Source organism: Sebastes umbrosus, chromosome 24 (genome assembly GCF_015220745.1).
Source record: "Sebastes umbrosus isolate fSebUmb1 chromosome 24, fSebUmb1.pri, whole genome shotgun sequence".
NCBI classification, from domain to species: domain Eukaryota; kingdom Metazoa; phylum Chordata; class Actinopteri; order Perciformes; family Sebastidae; genus Sebastes; species Sebastes umbrosus.
In genome coordinates this window covers 2861895-2883446 of record NC_051292.1, presented here as the reverse complement: position 1 = coordinate 2883446, position 21552 = coordinate 2861895, and the positions used below count along the sequence as shown (strand labels likewise).

The 21552-nt window shown below is 40.1% G+C and overlaps 1 protein-coding gene across 3 annotated transcripts; it reads right to left on the bottom strand.

Annotated features, from left to right (window-relative positions):
• Positions 1-1034: 1034 nt before the first annotated feature.
• gpd2 (glycerol-3-phosphate dehydrogenase 2 (mitochondrial)) lies at positions 1035-21087 on the bottom strand. 3 transcript variants are annotated; one of them, XM_037761874.1, is made up of 19 exons: positions 20950-21087; positions 17012-17115; positions 15410-15418; positions 14051-14222; positions 13486-13610; positions 13297-13394; positions 13052-13215; positions 11005-11169; positions 10652-10796; positions 9748-9941; positions 9229-9363; positions 8974-9149; positions 7941-8072; positions 7705-7863; positions 7108-7220; positions 5896-5974; positions 5695-5793; positions 4202-4214; positions 1035-2427 (listed from the first exon to the last, which is right to left on the bottom strand). In XM_037761874.1, the coding sequence occupies exons 2-19, from the start codon at positions 17108-17110 to the stop codon at positions 2345-2347; spliced, it is 2160 nt and encodes a 719-aa protein (XP_037617802.1). In that variant the 5' UTR covers positions 17111-17115; positions 20950-21087; the 3' UTR covers positions 1035-2344. The 3 variants fall into 3 exon arrangements, with proteins under 3 accessions (XP_037617802.1, XP_037617800.1, XP_037617801.1); XM_037761872.1 differs by lacking the exon at positions 4202-4214; XM_037761873.1 differs by lacking the exons at positions 4202-4214; positions 15410-15418.
• Between the last annotated feature and the right edge of the window lie 465 nt (positions 21088-21552).

Here is a 21552-nt window from a genome sequence, read left to right as displayed (position 1 = left end):
ATGTCATTATTTGGGACTCTGTGAGTAGTTTTTAGTGTCATATGATAGTTTGAATGCTGTTTAAGAGGAGCGAACACAAAATCAAACAGCTGGGTATTGTTTTTTTGTCATTTTTTAACAATATGTTACCCAAGTTTCAGTGCTAAAAACAACAATTTCATCTTTTTCACTACTTTTTTGATCAATTAATTGTCCAGTTTGAGCAACAGATCTAAGAGTCTGAAGGCTTCTATGCCAAAACACTGCAAAATACTTAAAGATAAACTTAAATACTTATCACAGGAACTATTTTATCTTTTGAAAAAAGGGCATAAATGCTAAACGTCGTGTTGCGTTGTGGCACAAGTTGAGTTAAAATTGGCCTGAACGTTGTCAGAGAGGAATATAACTACTAAACAAATCTTTTCATCAAGTTCTTACAGCCCCTGAAAACTTATTTTCACTTAATTCATAACTAAATATGCATCACTCAAAGTTAAAGTTCAGAAAAAAACATCAAGGTATTACTTTAATAGAGGAAATAAGTTGCACTTCCGGTTCCCTCGTCTCAAAATCAATGTTTTTTTTTTTGTTCTATGACATAACATCTGTCAGTAAATATCCCACTTGTGAATTTTGAAGCTTTTACAAGTCTTAAAAAAGGCGGTTGCGAACAAGTGGCTAAATGAGACGACTAAACGTCATCACGCCGAACACTAGTCCGCCTTTAGCTCAGTGGTGGTGACGTGAAGTCTTGTGACCGTGGTGTAGGAAAATACTTCATCCCTGCACTCCTTAATCCTGATTAGTGCTCAGAAGTACATGATATCAGCTTTTTTTTAACGTCAAACCTGTGAGAAAAGCTTAGAAAAAAACAAAAATACTTAAAATCTCTGAATAAAATACTCTAAAACTGAAAAAAATGTGGATTTAAAACACAAACTATCACTAACACCCACGTCCCTTTTGGCTTACGCAGGTCAAATTACCAAACTAAAACGTGGGTTAAACCCTCCAACATGGCGGCACGCTCCTTCCAACAAGACAAGACAATACAGTTTAAACTCTACTCTTTATATAACAACTCTTCTTTAAATATCTTTACATTCTTTAACATAATTTGTTTAACATGGAGTGTATGAAAGAGAGTCATATAATAGGCACATCAAGGCACATATCACACGTATCACACAGTGCACTGCCTTTTCGTTTCCTTAAAACCACAACACATGCTCCGACGTGACGTCCATGCTGGATTAAAAATGTCCTATTTGTGTTACACAGAAACAATAAAAACATCAGCTGACAGCATGCAGGATTAATATATACGTTCGCTCTGCTCTCCACCACAAGCACAAGAAATAAAAGAATGAATACACGTTGTAAAAATAAAGATTTTGCTTTACATTATTTAGAGGTTAATATGTAGCATGCAAAAAAAAATAAAAAGTCCCTTTGAGAATTTTCTCATGCAACATAATTAAATGTATTTCTGTCTATTAACGGCTGCAGTGACATGAAAAAGGAATAAATAATAAAGATTAATCGTCCTCAGTTACGCTAAAGCTGGAAACCATGTGCTGTAAACCTCAGTTTGTCGGTAGTAGTTTGCTGGTAGTGCAATAAATGGAACAACACAGTAGACAAGTACACTTAACGCAGATCAGCAGTACTAGAAGTACTTCAGAAACATCTCAGAGTGCTTTAAGAACCATTAAATATTACCTGACAGGCGCTTGTAACATGCTAAGATCAGAAACAACACATTTAATTGATCGGTGAGGCTTTAATTTAGGAGTCCTTGTTCATTCTTTTAAAGTTTCCTGGATAGAATTGGTTATTTGTTACTAATTACTGGTAAAATAAGGTTTATATATATGCTTTAAATGTTCCTTATAATTAGTACAAGGTTACTTTCTAGGAAACTTTAAGGGAATTATTAGGATGGACCCGTAAAATAAAGCATACAGTAAGAGCTGCATCTCATTGAGGACAGTGTTCCCCAACAATCAGTGTCGATAAAGTTAGAAAGGAGTGTGTTAATGATTAAAATATCAAAGTTTTAAAAGACAGTATAAAACAGAAGTGCAGTGTAACACCAGAGGCACCAGATGTTGAGACTCTTCATGAAAAACAATCAATCATTAGATACGATTTCACTCCAAACACACTCAGGAGTGACGCTTTGATTTGGCTGAATTCATCCCGACCGCGTGCTTGATTGCATTATTGTCATTCAAATAGCGCCATTTGCATGAGACCGGTCTGTCATCACCACCCTTTTAAAGGACCAGTAGCTGTTTTGTTTCTTCCTCGGGCTCAGACTCCGCCCCCGCTCCGGTCCACCGTCACAGGCCCTCGTTTTTTATTCAGAGTTTCCTCCGCCGTTTTCATCAGTATGGCCAGACGGCTGTCCGACACTTGTCCCTTCTTCACCGCGCTCATCAGCTGCACAGGAAACGGCACAGAGAGGTTAACTCAAACAGGGGAAAGGTTAAGTATCGCTACGACAACGAGGTTACCCCGCCGCCTGCCCGATCACCGTCACATATCCCGGACTTTAAGAGGTAGAAGATGAACCCGACACCAGCTGTTTCTTTATGTGTTAAAGCTGCACTAGGAGGGAAATGAAGCCGAGCATCCTTCCTTCCTTTTAAAGAGACACTCTTTAAATATTCAACAAAGAGTCAAGTTGTGTTTAGTTTGCTATGAAGCATCTTAACAATTTCTGCATTTCTATTTTACAGTTTTTAAAAGGATAAGGAAGGTATTATTCTATATTTTTCTTATTGTCAACAAATTCCATCAACACCAAAACCAACAATGTGTTACAAACCCCAAACCGATTCGCTCTCACTGAAGATTTAAATCTAATTAATTCATCTGATATCTATAAATTCTATGCATTGTTAAGGTGTCAGTACACTTGAAACAAACACAGAAGAAATCCTTTCTTAAAAGGCGTTCATGTTGCACTCGGTTAAAGTGTTAAAATGAGAGATTGTTAGTTTAGGAAAGTTACAAAATTAGTGGTTTCAGACGCTGTTTTATGCATACTGATACCTTTAATTGTCTCTGTTCTGATTTCGCCTTATTTTATCTGTTTTGAATATTGTTAAACTGGTCCTTGCGATGTCTAGTATTATAAATTTGGGTTTTATCGATTGTTTTTTTTACGGTTTTATTGTTTTTAATAGATTTTTATTCTTGTAAAACACCTTGAAATAAATAAAATGAAATAAAGAAATAATAATTATTAATATCATTATTATTATTATTATTATTATTATTAATATTATTAAATCTGTTGCCTGATTTTGTATTTTTATGCTGCTGTCTTGAATTAATAATTTTTAAATTATTATTATTTATTTTTTTAAAAGGCTCAGTATTTTCCTAAAACATCTGGTCGCTGTAGCAAATAGTGAATTTGTTAGGGACTATTTTCAGCTGCGGATTAACACACTGTTAAATCACAAGTCTCCATGCTTAGAAGTGCTTGGACTGACACTACAGACTATAAAAACTCAGCCAATAAGGACTCTTCAAATTTATAATAATTTTTTATTTGGCTAATATGTGTTAAAGAATCATTTTGTACTGCGTGTTCTGATTTGTAATATTTTTTTTTCCTTTATATGCAAAAATCATTAATTTATGCATGATTTCTACTAATAAATTTAAAAATATATAGAATTTGTTCATAGATTTTCTTCGTAATTTTGTGTATCTGCATGTTTGTGTTTCACATTTGTTTAAATCTGTGTGCTTTTGTTTGTTTTCTTGATGAATTTGTGGAATTATGACCTATTTTATAATGATAATACACATAAAATAGACTACAGTGCAACAGTGTGGCTCATTGAAGTGTTTTCTTAATAGTTTTTTGAGCTCTGTGGCACAAAGGAAGAAGATTTATGAGATAATACTTGTTAGTTGGATCAATTCATTGTTGGTTTTGGTCTTTTCGTGGGATTTGTTGACAATAAATAAACATCACCACGCTTGTCCTTTCAGTCACCGATGTGTGAGGTTTCCTAGTGCAGCTTTAAAATGTCTTGGACACTTTTTTAGTTTGTTTTTCCCTTCAGCCACCAGAGGACTTAATAATAAAGTTTAAGTAACTTTATTATTAATGTGAGAGTTTCCAGTCAGCCTGGTAGCGCTCACGAGGGTTATTCAGTGTTGGTTTCCCATCCCTGCTGCATGTACACTACTGTACCTGTTTGTTGTTGCTATAAGTCATCCACGTGCACGTCAGGTATCCACACAAGCAGAAACAGACATTCAGAATCATAATATAATGATGAGAACATGCAGGATTAAATACTTAAGCTACTAGATAAAAGCTATTTATCTGATTTATCCATCAGCTCGTCTCCTCAGCCAGCGGAGAGAAGAAGCCGACACACTAATGAAGACTAAATCAGCGACTGTCATCAGGTTCTCCTGTAATGACTCTTTTCTGGACTTCGTTGTCAAGTGAGGAAGTAATTTATTTAACGGCGGACGGACACGAAAGCCGCGGACACACTTCAGACCTCATTACACAAGACGCTGACAGAGATTCTCCTTTCTAATTAGCTCCACCTAGACAAACTTCACACCTTCTGTTTGCAGGAGCGGATGTTCAGCGTTCTCACATCTCAGGTGGACAATGGTCTGTTTTTTAACGATGTATAGTATATAAAGAATATTAGAGCATATGTGAGGAGGAATATGTTGTATTTATCTGGGTGATACTACTAGAAACGACAAGAGAAAGGTGCTTTGTCTGCTACGACTTCCTGAGGTTGTGAATGAAGATCTACAATATAAAAACACGCATCTATAAATTCATTGTTGATTAATCTTTAGATTATTTTCTAGATTAATTGTTTGGTATTTGGTATAAAAATGTCCATTTTTAGTTTCTCAAAGTCTTTAAATGTCTTGTTTTGTCCAAAACCCAAAGATATTCAGTTTAATATGATATAAAACACAGAAAATCTCCCTATTTGAGAGGCTGAAAACAGCATTTTCTGCTGTTTTTTCCTGAAAAATTACTTTAACAATGAATCAATTATCAAAATAGACTAATTGATTAGACAACAAATCGTTGCAGCTCTGTCTATAAGTATGTAGACCTACAAAAACCTGCTTCAAATTTGATGTACTGATATAAATGTCAAGATAAAATATGCCAAATTTAGTATAACAATTTCTGAAGCATGACGAGGCGGGCGACTGGAAACAGATTAAACGCAGAAATATGGCTGCACACACACAAAAATATCTCAGAGGAAAAATAGAAAAGAGTGTGTTTAATGGCCTGCGTTCCCCTGGGTTTCTATTATCCAGCCTTCAGGTCCTCCGTCCTGTTTGTTCTGCTGCTACTGACGGAGGTGTGAGGCATTAATGAATCCTCTCATCACACCACAGTGCTCACCTGCACTCTGATCATAATTTCAGTTGGTTTTGGATTAAAAAAATCTACTTTTTATAGTGTATTTTCCCCAAAAGTCCTATTTTCTTATAAAAAGTGAAAGAATTTGCCAGTACAGTAAAAATATGTGTCCATTTCCTGTGCAAATGCACGTTGAGCTGTATTAATCTGCACCAAGCATCACAGTTTACTAGAGCTAAGAATCGTGACGATAGCATTGCAGTAAAACGTGAAACATCTGTTGGAGCAAATGATGTGTTATCAGATGCTTCCTCTCACATGTTACGTACCTGCATGAACTCATCAAGCTCCACTTGTCCGTTCTTGTTGAGGTCCACCTCATTAAGGATTTCATGGAGCGCATTCTCATCAATGGTGACATTGATGCTCTGCAGAGGAGAGAAAAAAAACAAGACGAGGGATCGATAACGTATAACGATGACAAGTGTGTAAATGAAGATGAAATAACGACGGGAAGAAAGACCACTCACTTCTAAAACCTGCTGGACGTCAACAGTTGTGATGAATCCTTTGCTCTCTTTGTCGAACTTGTGGAAACGCTTCCTGTACCTGTCACACACATTTCACAGCATTTAGTTCCTCACTTCTTTACATTTGATTCGACAACATTTAACACAACTTGGTGGTGTTATATGAGGTACGGCGAAGATGTTCAGATTGTGGAATTCGTATAAATATCTTGGAACTGTGTTGGATTTTAAAAGTTTCATAATAATACGGAGTCTATCGTCAAACGAGGTCAACGGAGAATCTATTTGTTGAGGAAGCTGAACTCTTTTAATGTCAGCGAGAGGATCTTCAACTTTTATTGTTCTTTTATCGAAAGTCTTCTAACCTTATCTTGTATCTGTTGGTTCAGTGGCTTAACCATTAAGGACAAGAACAGCCTGGATAGCATTGTCAAGGTTTACTCCAAGATTACGGGAGTCCAACTAAGAGATGATAAATCATGTAACAATGTCTATTCATTATCTATTTGTTTTCTCTTTTTATCTATTTTATCTGCTGTCCTTCACCGACCTCTGTTTCAGTTTTACTGATCTGTGATTGACATGCTATTTGGATGTTTGTCTGGATGTTGTCTGTGTGTGTTTGTGGGTTAAAGCTGTGAATTGAATTGCCCTTCTTGGGATCAATAAACTGAAATTGAATCTGAATCTGAATTCGAACTAAACAAAGTCAAACAATAACACAAACAAGACCAGCAACTCCTGTGTTCTGCTGTTGGTTTCTTTGCGTCCTTCTATCTCAAAAAGGCAGTTTTGTAGCTTATTATTGCTAACTTATGTACTACAATAATGACTGAACCCAAGGGCGTAGGTTTGGTTTCAGAAGGAGGAGACACAATGAATTGAAAATCATTTTAAAAAGGAAACTAGGATTACCGCCTTGCGGTTGTATGCCTCCGCAAACCAGTCAAAATGCGGTTTACGCCCACGTCTGTCCAAAATGTCATCACTTCATCATGTTATCCCAGCCTGTTCTCATTCCCAGGGCGTCAAATACCGACGCTTTGTCACAGCCATCGGCTTCAGATACCGATGCTTAAGGCCCCCTTTAGCGCACCGTGCTTTCAATTAACAACAATGTAAAGCCAAGTCAACAGTAAACGCTGAGAGAAAGTGCGCCAGGAGTTTGGTGACGTAGTTTAAAGAGTGAAAAGAGACAAGTGTAATAATCACCTGACTACTTCCTGGTTGTCCAGGTTGATCTGAGATGTCTTCTCCAGCTGTTCAGAGCGAGACCTGTAGCCCATCTCAAGGTACAAAAACTTCCTGGCTGCTTCCAGCTCCGCCTGGATTTCACATTAGATAGAGAGAGAAGAGGAGTCAGGAATCAGCCTTCCCTTCATCTGTTAGCACATTAAATATACTAAAAAGCATCAACATAATGCCCCAAAACGTAACACTTTATATGATTATAAAAACACTTCTTTAAGGAAAGTAAACAGTACACAGTTACTGTTTGAAATCTTGTATATCTTGAATAAACTTGTATGACATGTGGCCTCCCTGTAACTGTAACAATAATGGCTTAAAATAGCTGAAGGTTCATGTATCACTTCATGTCTTTCATACACAAACAGAGCGTTCTCCTCTGAAGGGATGAAGGGTGTGGACCTTTCCTATTGTGTGCCGATCGGAAAAGAAACCAGGGCTTCAAAAACCCGCAAGGGATTAAAGCTTTATGTAAAGCAAAGCAGGTTTTCTGGAGCAGGGAAAGATGTTACACAAACCAATAACACAGATGTTAGTCAATGTGTTGTTGTAAAATCGTACCGTCTTCTTCTCCTCACTCCAGTCCAGCTCTTTCCCCATGATCTGCACGATGCGTGGGAGCGCCTCATCCGCCGCCTGCACGTTGAGGAAGCCCAGACGTGTTCGCCGGGCGATAACGTCAGTGGCTGTGCAGGCGTACTCCTTAATCGCATACAGCACCTGAGAAAGAAGACTCACATGAGGCTCGTGTGTTTGAGCCTTTTGGGGGCAAAATTAAGCATGAAATCCCGCTTTACCTCGCTCTCGATGTAAGGGAACTCAGACACCAATCTTTTCCCAACGATCGGCCACCTTTGCCCGGTGACCTGAGCCATCTTGGCCACGTCGAACGCCTTTCCTCCGTAAGTCGAAGCCAGGTGCTGAGCAACCTGTACACGGAGAAAAGACATTCAACTTGCAACGCCTGCATAGAAAACACATCACGGTTTAACCATCATACTGTAGATCGTAGTGGCAGCTGCTGATCGATTTCACCTCTTCGCAGTTAAGCGATAAGCGATGGCGCCACTTTGTCAATGAGGTGTCACATGTTTACCGAACACAAGAGGGCTATTTGCTATTCAGATCGTTGGCTTGCCGATCATGTGAAAGGTCAAACGCTGTCCAAATACCAACAGTGACCTTTTAGGAATATTCCAGAGAACAGCGGAGCGGCTGCAGAACGCCTCTAATGAGGAGTAAGTGTACTGTACGAGTACTTTTTCTTCATGAAACAATGTTCTATCGAATTTAATGAAAACGCACAGCCTAATTATTGGAAAGATGGCGTGTAGCTGATGTAAATCAATGTGCCCTTACTTAATGCCATTGATAAATCGTACAGTGCATTTCAACGCGTGTCCAGTCTTTTGTGTAGTAGAAATGTCAGCGTTGTTACAGCGGCGGCTTTAATGTCAACTCCACTGCTGCTGGAGGAGAGGACAGTGAATGTGTCTTTGTTTGGGTCTGTACGTAGTTAAAGGTCTACTCTCTGCTACGCCTCGGCAGCCTGGAAATGTTTCAGGAAGTCAAACTGTTGTTGGAGGCAGAGCTTTAAGAAGGAGTTCAACATTTGGGGGAAATACATCTCTACAGCTCACAGAGAAACATAAAAAAAAGACAATTTGTGGTGGTACATGGCAGCTTGTTGTCACACTGAAGAAGTGTTCACATCATTTACTTAAAAACTTAAAGTAGCAGTACCACAGTGTAGAGATACTCCGTAAAAGTACAGAAGTATTGCGTGCTATTGCATCCTAATGCTGCTGATAAAGTGTGCATGTGTTGTACCTCGTTCTCCAGTCCGTAGTCCTGCACCAGGCGGATGTAGAGCGTCGGCGTCCAGCCCTTGGCGCCCTCCAGCATCAGACCGACGGTCTTGCAGGGCTCAGCTGACAGGCTGTGAGCTTTGACGGCTGCGTCCAGAGTCTCCTCAGCCATCGACCTGTAGGTCGTCCACTTCCCACCTGGACACACAAACATATTCACCTCAATACACAGCAGTATGTTGGTGAGGTGATTTCACCAGATGATCCAGAAACTGACCAGCGATGGTGACCATTCCGCTCTCGCTGATGCTGACGATGTGGTTTCTGCAGATGGACTGAGTGTCTTTGGAGTTGGGGTCGGTCACCAGGGGACGGATGCCGCTCCACGCCGCCAGCACGTCTCCGCGGCGCACTGCGGGAGACGACACAAACACAGTTACAGTTCAACCAAGATTTGAGTCTTGTTTATGTGAAACCAGCTGCAAGGGTCTCTGATGGTTCAAGGTTGTAAAGGGAAGGAATAGAGAAGGCCATATGGTGTACAAAAAGAGCATGTAGGATTCTCCCACTCTGCAGACTCGATGCCTTATCTCTCAAGGACAAGGAACTCAAGAAATCAACAACAACAGAAAGCTCAGCCCTGATCTACACACACGAACATGTTGAGAAAGGCTCTATTCCAATGCTGTATTCTTCGTTATTTGCATCATCGAATCTGAATGAGGTTTTCTTACTTAGACTCTTAAAGAAAACCCTCTATGCTGCTCAAAAAAGGCCAAGAGAAGACTCCCCGTACCTTCTACGTCAGGGCTGAGGTAGTTTCGGATCTCTCTCAGGATGAAGTTGATGTCGTTCTCCCCCGGGATGGGGTGGGCCGTCACATTAGTGGGCGTGTCGGTCGTCCCGGCGATGGTCATCTTCTCCCAGGGCAGGAAGAAGATGACACGCCCGTCACTTGTCGCCGGATCGAGCAGACCCATGTTGTCAGGGCTGAAAATACAGGAAAATGGTAAATGGACTTGCATTTATACAGCGCTTTTCTAGTCTTCCGACCACTGAAAGCGCTTTACACTACATGTCAGCATTCACACACTGATGTCAGAGGATGCTAAGGGGCCAACTATGCCCATCAGTATCTAATCTAAATACTCATTCACACACCGATGGAGCAATTCGGGAGCAATTTGGGGTTAAGTGTCTTGCTCAAGGACCGGAGCAGCCTGGGATCGAACCATGAATTGGTGGTCAACCTGCTCTACCCTCTGAGCCACGGCCGCCCGAAGTAGCATTTGTTATCTTTAATGTAGGAGGAGGAAGTGTTGAAGAAGAAGGAGAGGAGGGGAAGGAGAGCGCAGATAGCGGCAGGAGGAGGACGAGAGAAGAAGAGAATTAGGTGGTTGGCATTTCTGGCGCCGCTCAAAGGGCTCGCGCTCCCTCGGGTTTCGCTCAATAAGCTTCGCTGAACTTTAAAACCCCCGACTTCAACAGAACCACTCTATTGCTCCGCTGTATCTTAACAGGAGAAGATTGTCCTATGTATGTAAGTATAGGTCACATAATGGTCTAGTATTTACACGTAAGAATGAGAAAACACTGAGGATTAAATATGTACAACTGTATGCCTTTGAAATACCAATAAAACCACCACTTGAATAAAAAGAACTATTTTAAAAGTGTATGATGTGTGATTATGTCGTTACCTGTAGTAACCGGGGATGACGATGTGAACACCAGCGCTGGGTTGGCAGATGTTTGGGGTTTCCTGGTTGTCCATTTTCCTCAGGGTGTCTGTGAACGGGCCCGTGGCGTTGATGACACACTTGGCCTTCACGTCAAACTCCTTTCCTGTGAGGGGAGAGTGATGGAGAAACACCCGTGGTATTAAAAAGACAGAAGATAAGAGCCGTTTTTTTTATTTTTTATTGAAACAGGATGCTGCTGCTTTGAGATAATGTACATATATAATGTCAATATAATATGTCAGAACCCTGAACACGTGCTGATAGCTCCAGTGAGACTTAAACCACGCAGAGACAACACTTGCGTGCCTCACCTGTGATGACGTCCCTGCAGCGGGCGCCACACACCTTCTCCTTGCCCGTCTGCGGGTCGTTTGTCTTCAGCAGGCGGACCACCTCGGTGTAGTTGGCGATGGCAGCGCCGTAGCGGGCGGAACTGAGGGCGATGGCCAGGTTCATACGGGCGTCGTTGTGTTGCCCTGAGGGAGGGAAGGGGGAGACTGATTTACATGGGAAGTAATAATATACTTATTTTATGTATACTGTATTTATCTGACATTTAAGGCCAGACACCTCTTTCAATGTGCAAAGTGGCAGTGACAAAATGTAAATTTAAATGTTGACTCGTGTCAGGAGCTGTAACAACAGAAATTAAGGTGGTTTAAAATAAGAGGAAGTGATCATTGATGACCCTAAATGCTCTGTTTTGTCTACGGACTTCTGTACGTTATTAGTGTTTTTGTAAGAAGAGACATGTCTGTTGTACCTAGAGCAGCATTAACACACTGAGGCCATATATAAACAATCATACCACCCAGCCAATTCAGAATAAGAGCATTATTTACTGCAGAATAAAAGAGCGTGTGCTGTAGTTGGTGGCAGCAGGAGCAGCAGTAACCACGACAGCGGGAGAAAAAGCTGCTGCTCAGCCGGTCCGACCGTCTACGACGCTCCTCTGCGCTCTACACCGCCGGGAGAGAAGGTCAGATTTCGAAATGTCACCGGCGTGATTGTTCCAGACGGCATAATTGGAGAAAAGACGCCCCACCCCTCCACCATCCCGGCCCCGTCCCCCCCTCCCTCAGAGCAGATGATGGCGGCAGTGGCGGGGGAGGGTGAGGGGTGGAAATCAAACATATGCTGCTTTGCACCAAGAAAATGCTCTTCCCTTTCCCCAGCCTGCAGTAAACCCAGTTACATCTGGCCACTCATATTTTACATTTAGAGAGGGAAAAGGCTTTTGGTTTTAACTTCATATTTAGTGTGCACCGTAATTAAGCTCTCAAAATGCTTCCAAAATATTGAATTTGTTGTGTTTTTCTTTCATAAAAACAACTAATATTCAACCAGGAGTCACATTACTAAAACTGCAGATAATTTATTTTGTTGCATCCTTATTTTATTGCTATTAATTGCTCAGATTTTGATGGATATTTCATTTTGTTTAGCTGTTGAATACCATAAATAAGAGACGTGAAAAGCCTCTTTAAGTAGCATCAGATATAGACAGTAGACACTCAATATGTTTGGTTCTCCTCTGTAACCATCCAGGGAGCCTTTACCGCCGCAGGGAGGAGAGGGCGTCCTGTCAACACATTTGTTAGGCACCAGTGGAGATGTGAAGGCCACGGGGCGAGATCTACATCTGAGGCCTGTTTTAATCTTCTGTTTGGCTTCATTTCTGCACTATTTCAACAATATTACAGTTTATTCAGAACCATTTCCTTGAAAAATTTAGAAATCCTTTTCTTTTTTAGTGTTGCATCGTTTAACACGCTAAGTGCTCATTGCTGTTGTTGTTGTAGTTATCAGTGACTACGTTTACATGCACAAAATATTCTTTTTTTTTGCCTGTTTGCAGTCAGCTCTGTGCGTTTTACACAAACCAGTTTGCAGATATGCATACCCCAAAGAAAGGTCCACATTTCTGGTGAGAAGGAGAAACACAGCTACCTGCTTTCACCCCTCTAGCAGAGTCACTACATGCCTTAGCCTTAGATATGTCTTTGCGGGGCCCTGAGGCATGACAGTTACTGACAGTCTACTGTCAGGTTTTTTAAGTATCACTTACAGAGCTGTACTTCAAATCACAGTGTTATTTCATTCTCATTTCCATCAGCTAACTGATCAGATTCATTACTATTGGAAAGGAACTAGAAGGAAAACGGTGGAAAAGGGCAACGAGACTGACTCAGCTGCTCTGTCCGTGTTTACAGAAGACAAAAAGTTGAGTAATGAATCAACAGGCGAAGCTTACTGTCAACACATACATACCAGTGTCCACGTGAAAATATCCCATTTAAAGCGAAGCAGAGAGGCCTCTGCAGGCATGAGGCGAAGCATGATGGAGCTGTGACTCACCGTCGTAGTAGACGATGGCGCCCACCAGCTTGTCCTTCTTCAGCATGGGGAAATGCTCCAAGGCCTTGGTCTTACTGAGGACGTAGCTGCTCTTCAGGTTCTCGCTCCCCGCCACCAAGTCGTACATCTTGATCCCCACCCAGTAGTAAGGCAACTGCCACCATCTTGGAAAAGAACACAGTGATTAAAGTTAATTTGACGTCATGCACACGTCTTGTGCATTTATTGTATTGTATGAGTCCTACTTGTAAACAGGAAGCATGATGGGTAGCGGTGCAGATAGGTGAGGTGCGATCTCCAGGAGGTTGGCTCGCTCATGGAGGGCCTCTTTCACCATCATGTACTGTTCAGATAATAAAAGAAACAGGAAGTTGATGACAAAGAAGAGCAACAAAATGAGGTGACGATGAAAAATAAAGAGGAGGAAGAGGAACCTGTTCGTAGTCTAACTTCATGATGGCCTTCTGGAGGTAGCGGACTCCACCGTGGATCAGCTTGGTGCTCCGACTGCTTGTCCCCGAAGAGAAATCGTCTCTCTCTACGAGGGCAGTCTTGAGGTCTGGGAAGAAATGACAAAGGATATGTGGATATACCTGAAGAGTTTGCTATCAATATGTCTATGCTATGCATTGATTACATTTAGTTTCACTGTGAGAAAACTTGCAGAACGCTACGTATGAATCATCATGACATTATTCTGCTGAAAACTGAATTTGAACAGACGCTTTTTACAAGATAATAACAAATGAAACTGTACAAGTGAAGGGGATACAAGGGGAGAGGGGCTATATATCACCACAGCACTGATATATGTTCCTTCGGTGTATTTACAGTAAATTACAGTTAAGCTTTAGTGCCCACAATAGCAGCTGTCATACTGCAGAGAGACCATTATAAACTGTTGTGCCAGCCTGCAAGGCGTCTCCCTCCTTCAATAATAAGGACACTTAAAGAGCCGTTACATCCCGGGAGAGTGATGCACTTGAAAGCTTTACTCACTGCGCGTGACAGCGTCTAAGGCACATCCTGCTCCCGTGGCTCCTCCTCCCACAACCAGGACGTCAAACTCCTCGGTGTCCTGCAGCGCCGCGAGCTGGGCCTGCCGACCGGGGAACTCGTCGGCGAAGGGAACCCTCAGCTCTGCCTCTGCTGCCACGTGGGCTAACCGAGCCTGGATGTGACACAGATACATACAGCAGCACACGTACAATGAGAATAATACATCTCACCACTTCCCTACACATGCAAAACTACACATTCCTATGTTAATTTCTATTCAAACTCTATGTTAAGGTCTTTAAAGCAATACAGAATATAGCAACACTTTCCTCTAGGTGCATTGTGAAACATCATAAGCACACTGTAATGTGTTTATGCTTTATTCTTGCATTATAATCACCTCATAAAATTGCATGTGATATAATGCATAATGACTTGCAATCATTTTAATACATTATGGATTTGACTGTGTAATGAGATTACTGTACTGTGCTCATAATATGCATTATTGTGTCGTAATGGATGGAATATAATGTATGTACGGAAGCCTAGAAGTGCCTTTATTACATGTGAAATAAACCCCTTCTTCGCCCAAGCAAGAATGAGCTTTTAATCTCAGATCAAAGCTATTGTTTGTAGTGAAAGTGAGATTATAAAGTGCTCATGATGTCTCATTTTCACCTTTAGCGTCAAGTGAAGTGTTGCTAAAGATCATACAGTATATATAAATATATGTATTATGGATGTGGTTAGCAGCAAATGAAAGTTTGCAGAGGGTTTCTATCAGCTGCAACATGCTTTGCAAAACCAAGAAAATAAAAAATCACAATCTTTCAACATCACGTACATCCACTGCTTGATTAGCAAAATAAAGAATATAAAGAAATAATCACAAAAAGAAAAAAACACAGCTCCGCTCTGATATGAGGATTTCACTTCTAATGAAATATTCATTCATTTCTCTATTTAGCAGTTCATGCTAAATGATTGCATCAAGCAAACGTGGCATTTGACTTGCAAATAGCGGCAGGCGTTTGTAATTTAGGTCTGCGACCGGCAACGAGACGATGATATAATCATTGTCTATTTTTGATGATGCATACAGACAAACACCGCCGTAGAATTAAGCGCCAGCGTGCCCCCGTAATCAAGCTAAGTCATTGAATGGCACAGCAAGGCCCATGCTAATAGCCAATCGGCCGCTGTCTTGAAAACTTCTCCAAGCCATATGCCCTTGCTAAAGGAGACAAGACGGACATTCATCTCATCAGCATTGCAATTACTGGGATTAGAGGCATGCATGATTACAAACTATTGTCAAAAATAATTATATTTCATCAGGGTCGACTTCTTGCTTACCAATCCATGCTTGGTTGGGAGGACGACGGTGGGCAAGCGAAGACATTATCGCGACAGGACACAAAACAACAGAGTTCACATTAGGTTGCACAGTCAAATAAAGGCTGGTATGTGGTGGCTAAAATAGCCCTACGTCAGGTCAGCGGTCAGGGGAAACACAGCTGCTCGTCCATCTCAAATGAAGCTTGGCGGTTAGATACTGTATGCGTTCATGGAGCCGATCAGTGGCTGAGTGTCGAGGCTTGACACTAAGACACAAACTGAACAGTAGTGCTCCCAGTGTCACCAGTCACGAGGGACAAACTTCTCCTTGTTGTTCTCTGAGAAACTGCATGTTCATCATTCCTCAAATTTAAGCATGTTGTCCGTCTACATTGTCAAGCAGCTAACCGGCTATTTAAGAATAAGAGTTTGGGGATATAACACAAAACTTATATCAGAATATATCAAATGGATTAAATAAATTCATTTAAATCTTAATTTACTGTATATGTTATCAAATAAGCACAATTATCTGGTGTTTCTTAAAGTGAGTTTAGGCATCCTCAGGGTTCACAATGCAGTTTTTCTCTATTAAAGAAACTGCTTCAAAATAAATTAATTTGGCTATGAGCTAGGTGATGTGTGTTGCCATGGCAACCACCACTAAGAGAAACTACATCCCCACTCAGATTAAAGTTAAACATTTTGGAGAAATACACTTTTTTGCCTTGTTGCCGAGAGTTACATGAGACGATTGATACCAATCTCCAGATAGAGAATGGTATCGATCTTCTCATGTAACTCTCAGCAGGAAGTTAAACAAACTTATTTCCCTTTTCAGAAAAACTCAGGTGGCAGTACTTGACTTTATTAGTTTATTTTGAAGAGCCAAATAGTAAAATACCTCCTAGGACTCATAGAATAAGCTGTCCTCAATAAAAAAACCCAATTAAAAGTACATTTTATTGGACCAGGAAGTGGAAGAAAAACAACCTGAGGTGGTTAGTTCCTTGAGTGTTTTTACAACAATGTAAACAGAAAGAAAATCTGATAATTTTTTTTCGGGATCCAGTGCCGGTGTTACATCGAAATCTGTGACCGCAAGCAGTGTCACATTTCCTGACGACAGCCTTCAGAAATGGTGACCTCATGTGTTGCTGGCTCCTCTGTGGTCACCGATTTCAGTGCAACACCGGCATGCTTGCAAGTGGATTGATGCCTTGATCCTTCCTGCACAGCAGCTGGAAATCATCCAATAAAACCAAGAAAAAAAGACCTTGAAGTTGACAGCGAGCACATTCCAGCAGCCAGATAGGACATGCCTTGAAAGGCAATCCCTCCCTGCTGGGCCGACTTGTTTCAGGCCAACAGATTCACAATATCGTACTGTAGTCATGCCCAAAACATTCAAGTATTTAAGTTTATTCTTTAATTTTACACCTGGCAGAGTGTAAAAGTAAGCAGCATGTACAACACTGACAATAAGAAGCAAAAACTTAAGATATTTGCGTTCAGTCAAATCCTGCAAAACTGGAATTGTTGCAACTTGTACTCATGCACCAGCAGACATGTAATGGAGCGTCTCTAGCAGCACACAGGTGACACCTTTCACCAGCCTACCTGCGTCTTCCTGTACTCGAGCAGCTGCGACAGGCCAAACACTGAGGCGACCCCGCCGCCTATGATCACCGTCCCTTTCAGAGCCTTCCTGAACGCCATCGTCCCTGTGGGAGCAGAAGTAAAGTGCAGTGAGGAGACACAGCAGGGACAGCAGGTTATTAGGCTCTTACATGACAGGTGAGGGAGGCACGCGAGTGGGAGGATCCAAAAAGCTTCGAGTCAGGCCTGAAGTTCAGGTAAAGAAGGCGAGGAGAGGCAGAGGAATGCTGTGTTTATTATGTCACCTGTTACACCACATAACCACATAACAACAAATTTTCACTCCTCTGAGAAAGAACTGCCAATTATTTCCCCAATTAATCATTTGTGCTATAAAATGTCAGAAAAAAAAGTGAAAATTGGCCATTAAATTAAAAGGTGACGTCTTCAAATGTCTTGTTTTTTCTGTCCAACAGTCCAAATACTAAAAGTATTCAGATTACAATGATATTAAATAAAGAAATAGCAGAAAATTATCACATTTGAGAAGCTGGAACCATCAAATATTTGGCAGTTTTGCTTGGAAAAGGGACTTATGAAAGGTAATTGCTCATTACATAATCAATGATAAAATGTTTCCTGTACCTCCTGTTCCCTTTAATTGTGCTTAATAAGCATTTTGAGGACACCACATTTGCTCCGTGATTATTTTTGACATTTAAAACCCCACATGATCAGACAAATTGATTCGTTATAAAAAATAAATTAAAGATAATTGACATATTAATCAATAATGAAGATGATTGTTAGCGGCACCTTTTGCAAAATCATTATGTTTGTCCGACTATGCAGCATTAACACATTTCATTCACTATACATCTTGATAAGTAACTGTCCTGTGCAATGCATGCAAATTAATAGTAAGATAAAGTACTACAAGGTGATATTCAGATTAATTGATTAGCCGATTGACAGAAAATTAATTGGCAATTATTTTGGTGATTATTTAGATTAAGGCATGTTTGTTAAATGTTATGATCTGCAGATTTTCTAGTAGTAATTTAATATGTACTAATTGAAGAAGTTTCAAAGTGCCAAATGCAGCAAATCACTCATCTAATATCAAGGAAAACATCAGAAAAAACAGCACACAGCGAAGAAACTCTGCAGCATTATCTAACTTAAAATAGACATTTAAATTAATACACAATACATTTGCAGTTCAGTATTAAGCAACTGCTCAGATACTGTTTACATAATGAGCCTGTGTACCAAAAGGAGCAGAACATGACACCAGCGCTAGCAGGATGAGGCCTTCAATGCCCTCCAGGGTCAGACCCCCAAATAAGTATTTGTATTCCCGCCGTAACGCACTTTGAATAAAGGTTTCCAGGGAGCGGCATACGCTGAAACAGATTCTGATGCATTTTAATAAAACACAGCTACAGATGGCACAAATGTCAGTCATGAGTTTGGAGCAACAAGTGATCTATTGTAAGTAGCATTTAGCCAATATCAGCACCACAAATCAGTGATATATTGTTACTGCCACCGCCTGAAAGTATCATGAAGTATTAGCACGAAATAGACAAAGTGTGACCTTAAAAAGCCACAGAAGCATCACGCCGAATTATCTTCTTTTAATAACAGTTATTAAGACGGTGTGAAAGCTTCTCCACAGAACTGAAGCTGTGCAATCTATCTTACCACAGATGCATGTGTTAGATGCTAAAGCTATGACTGGAATATGAAGCCTAATCATAGCCCTTACTGAGTATAATTACGACAAAGGGAATTTGTTGTGATGCTTTTTCAATTGCTGTTCTAACCTGACGAGAATAAAAAGCTAAATTAGATCTTAAAAATACTAAATATCGTCTAGTAATATGAAAGATCCTGCTCTGTCAGGGTTAAATATTAAACCTCAGAGCGTTATTAGTACCACAATGTGTCAGGACAACCAACTACAGACAACTGGCATGTTTACTTCTTCTTTACTTATGTAAATACCTCAATATCAACATTGAGACAGCTGCTTTACACAATATTGACTTAACTCAACTACACAATAATGTGGGAAATAATTCAACTGTACATACTCTATACTGCCAATTATACTGCATTTATACTTCACATTTCAAGAAATACTCTTATTTAATTCTCATTTTTTTACTTACTTATATATTGTGTTTATACTTGTGCATTATATACATAATTTACATGTTATTTACTCCTTTATTTCTATTTATTGTACTGATTTGTAGGTTTGACTATTGGTGCTTTCACAAAATATTTACATAAATATTTAAATAAATAATCATCAGTAATGTTGATATAATGACCAAGTGGGTAATGGCAAGTAATAGAACAGTAATGCCGCCTTTAAAACCAGAAAAAGACAACACTTATTACGATATCCAAAATCTAAGACGATATCTAGTCTCATATAGATAGATAGATAGTAACTTTATTGATCCCGAGGGAAATTCCAGCTTCCAGCATCACAGTTCCATAGTGCAAAACATGTTAGTAAAAAGGCATTAAAAAAGTTCGTAGTGCAAAGTACAAAGCACAAAAAAAATATACCAGATATAAAAATACAAGGAAATGAAGAAAACTGTTAAAACTGAGTATAGTGCAGGGTAACAACTGTAGCTTAGTCTATGAAAGTGCATTATTATCTGTCCTGCAGACCGTCGTCCTAGTCTCATATGACAATATTGATATAATATTGATATACTGTGCAGCCATAAATGAATGAAATCTTTTTCAAAGTCATATATTATCAATCCATCCAGTGTGCAGGCATTTTATAATCAAAACCTCCTCTGTGGCTTTCGCACCCTCTTCACATGCTGCTCATTACTGGAGCACATAAAAGGCCAAACATGACAATAATTAGCCCTGAGGAGCATTTTTTTGACTGGAACTTAATGATGGTGGTTAGTTTAGCCAGCTGGACCACAAAACTGTTAAAGGTCCCATGTTATGCTAATTTTCAGGTTCATAGTTGTATTTTGTGTTTCTACTAGAACATGTTTACATGCTGTAATGTTAAAAAAAAAACTTTATTTTCCTCATGCTGTCTGCCTGAATATACCTGTATTTTACCCTCTGTCTGAAACGCTCCGTTTTAGCGCATTTTGACAGAATTGCAACGGAATTGCAACAGAATTGCATTGCTAGGCAACAGCTGGGGTCCATGTGTACTTCCTGTCAGCTGATGACATTCACATACACTGCAACCAGGAAATAAACTGGGATACATTTAGAATGTTTACGTAAAAAATTGTGTAAAGGGTCTAAATATTGTATATTCGTGACATCACGAACGGGCAGAAATCCTGACAGCTTGTTTCAAACGAGTTTCTGAATACGGGCTGTGTGTATTTCCCTGTGGATTGAGTGTTTCGATACTTTCACAGTATTTATATAGGACTTAAGCCTGCTTTATAATAAGAAAATCTCACTTTTTTATAATATGGGACCTTTAAAGCTGAATAAATGAGTGACATACCCCAAAAATGTTACTCCTCGTGATGACTTACATCAGCCTGCACACTCATAATGAGTCAGCAGAAGAAGAAGGGGCTTCCTGTGCTGCTTATTAAACACACACATGCAGAACTCCATTCACTTTTTGCTATATTTAAGGGAATATGTATGTGGAGAGGTTAAATAGGGTAAAAAAAACACCTGTTATACACTTCAACAGGAAGAAAGGACTAATATGTGTTATTCGGCTTAAAAATGACCACAATAAACACATTAAATAGGCATGTCCTTGGGTGGAGCAGCTGTGGAGAAGAGGTGATCCCTTCATGGTCATACAGTCACTAGCATGTAAAAACTAGCAGATTCTGCTGTGTGTTTTGGCTCTACGCCAAAAAATAAATATATTAGACATATTTTTAAAAAGCCGAATAACACTCAGTGATATAATAGACATTCCCACTTACAGGATTTCTTGTTTTGTGGCTGATTAAATCTCGCTCCGGGCGATGCAAGGCGGAGACATCGGTTGTTATCCAAAACCAGTAGCTTGTATGTTTGACAGCTATAACCAGGAAGCAGAGCGGCGTCAGAGCGACAGTCAGGAGAGCCAATCAGAACGCAGCGCTCGGAGACTCTCAACCAATAGCGTTCGAGAGGAGGCGGTGCAAAGGTGGTGACGTAAAGAGAGGGGCATATTGCACAACACTAGTCTCCATCCTCCTCCTCCTTCAGGATAATAATAAAGAGGGAGACAAGTGACACCAGCTGTCGTTTTCTCTATACATTTCAGCACAGGAGGCATAGTAGAAAATAAACTGGGAAAAAAAAGTTTGGAAACTTGTGTTTGGTGGATTATTTCTCTGTTGTTACAATGCTAATTGGCATTGTATTTTACATTGTTGGAAAGCCTGTTTATTTACCTTCACAATGATGTCCAACTTGTAAGAATCATGCATTTGTGGGATGAGCAGCACAGCTGATTATGTAAGTAGCGCCAAAGAAAAATTTGCCAAAATGCTCTGACAAATATAAGCCAAGTAGACTGTTCTGCATACTTGTCAGTATAA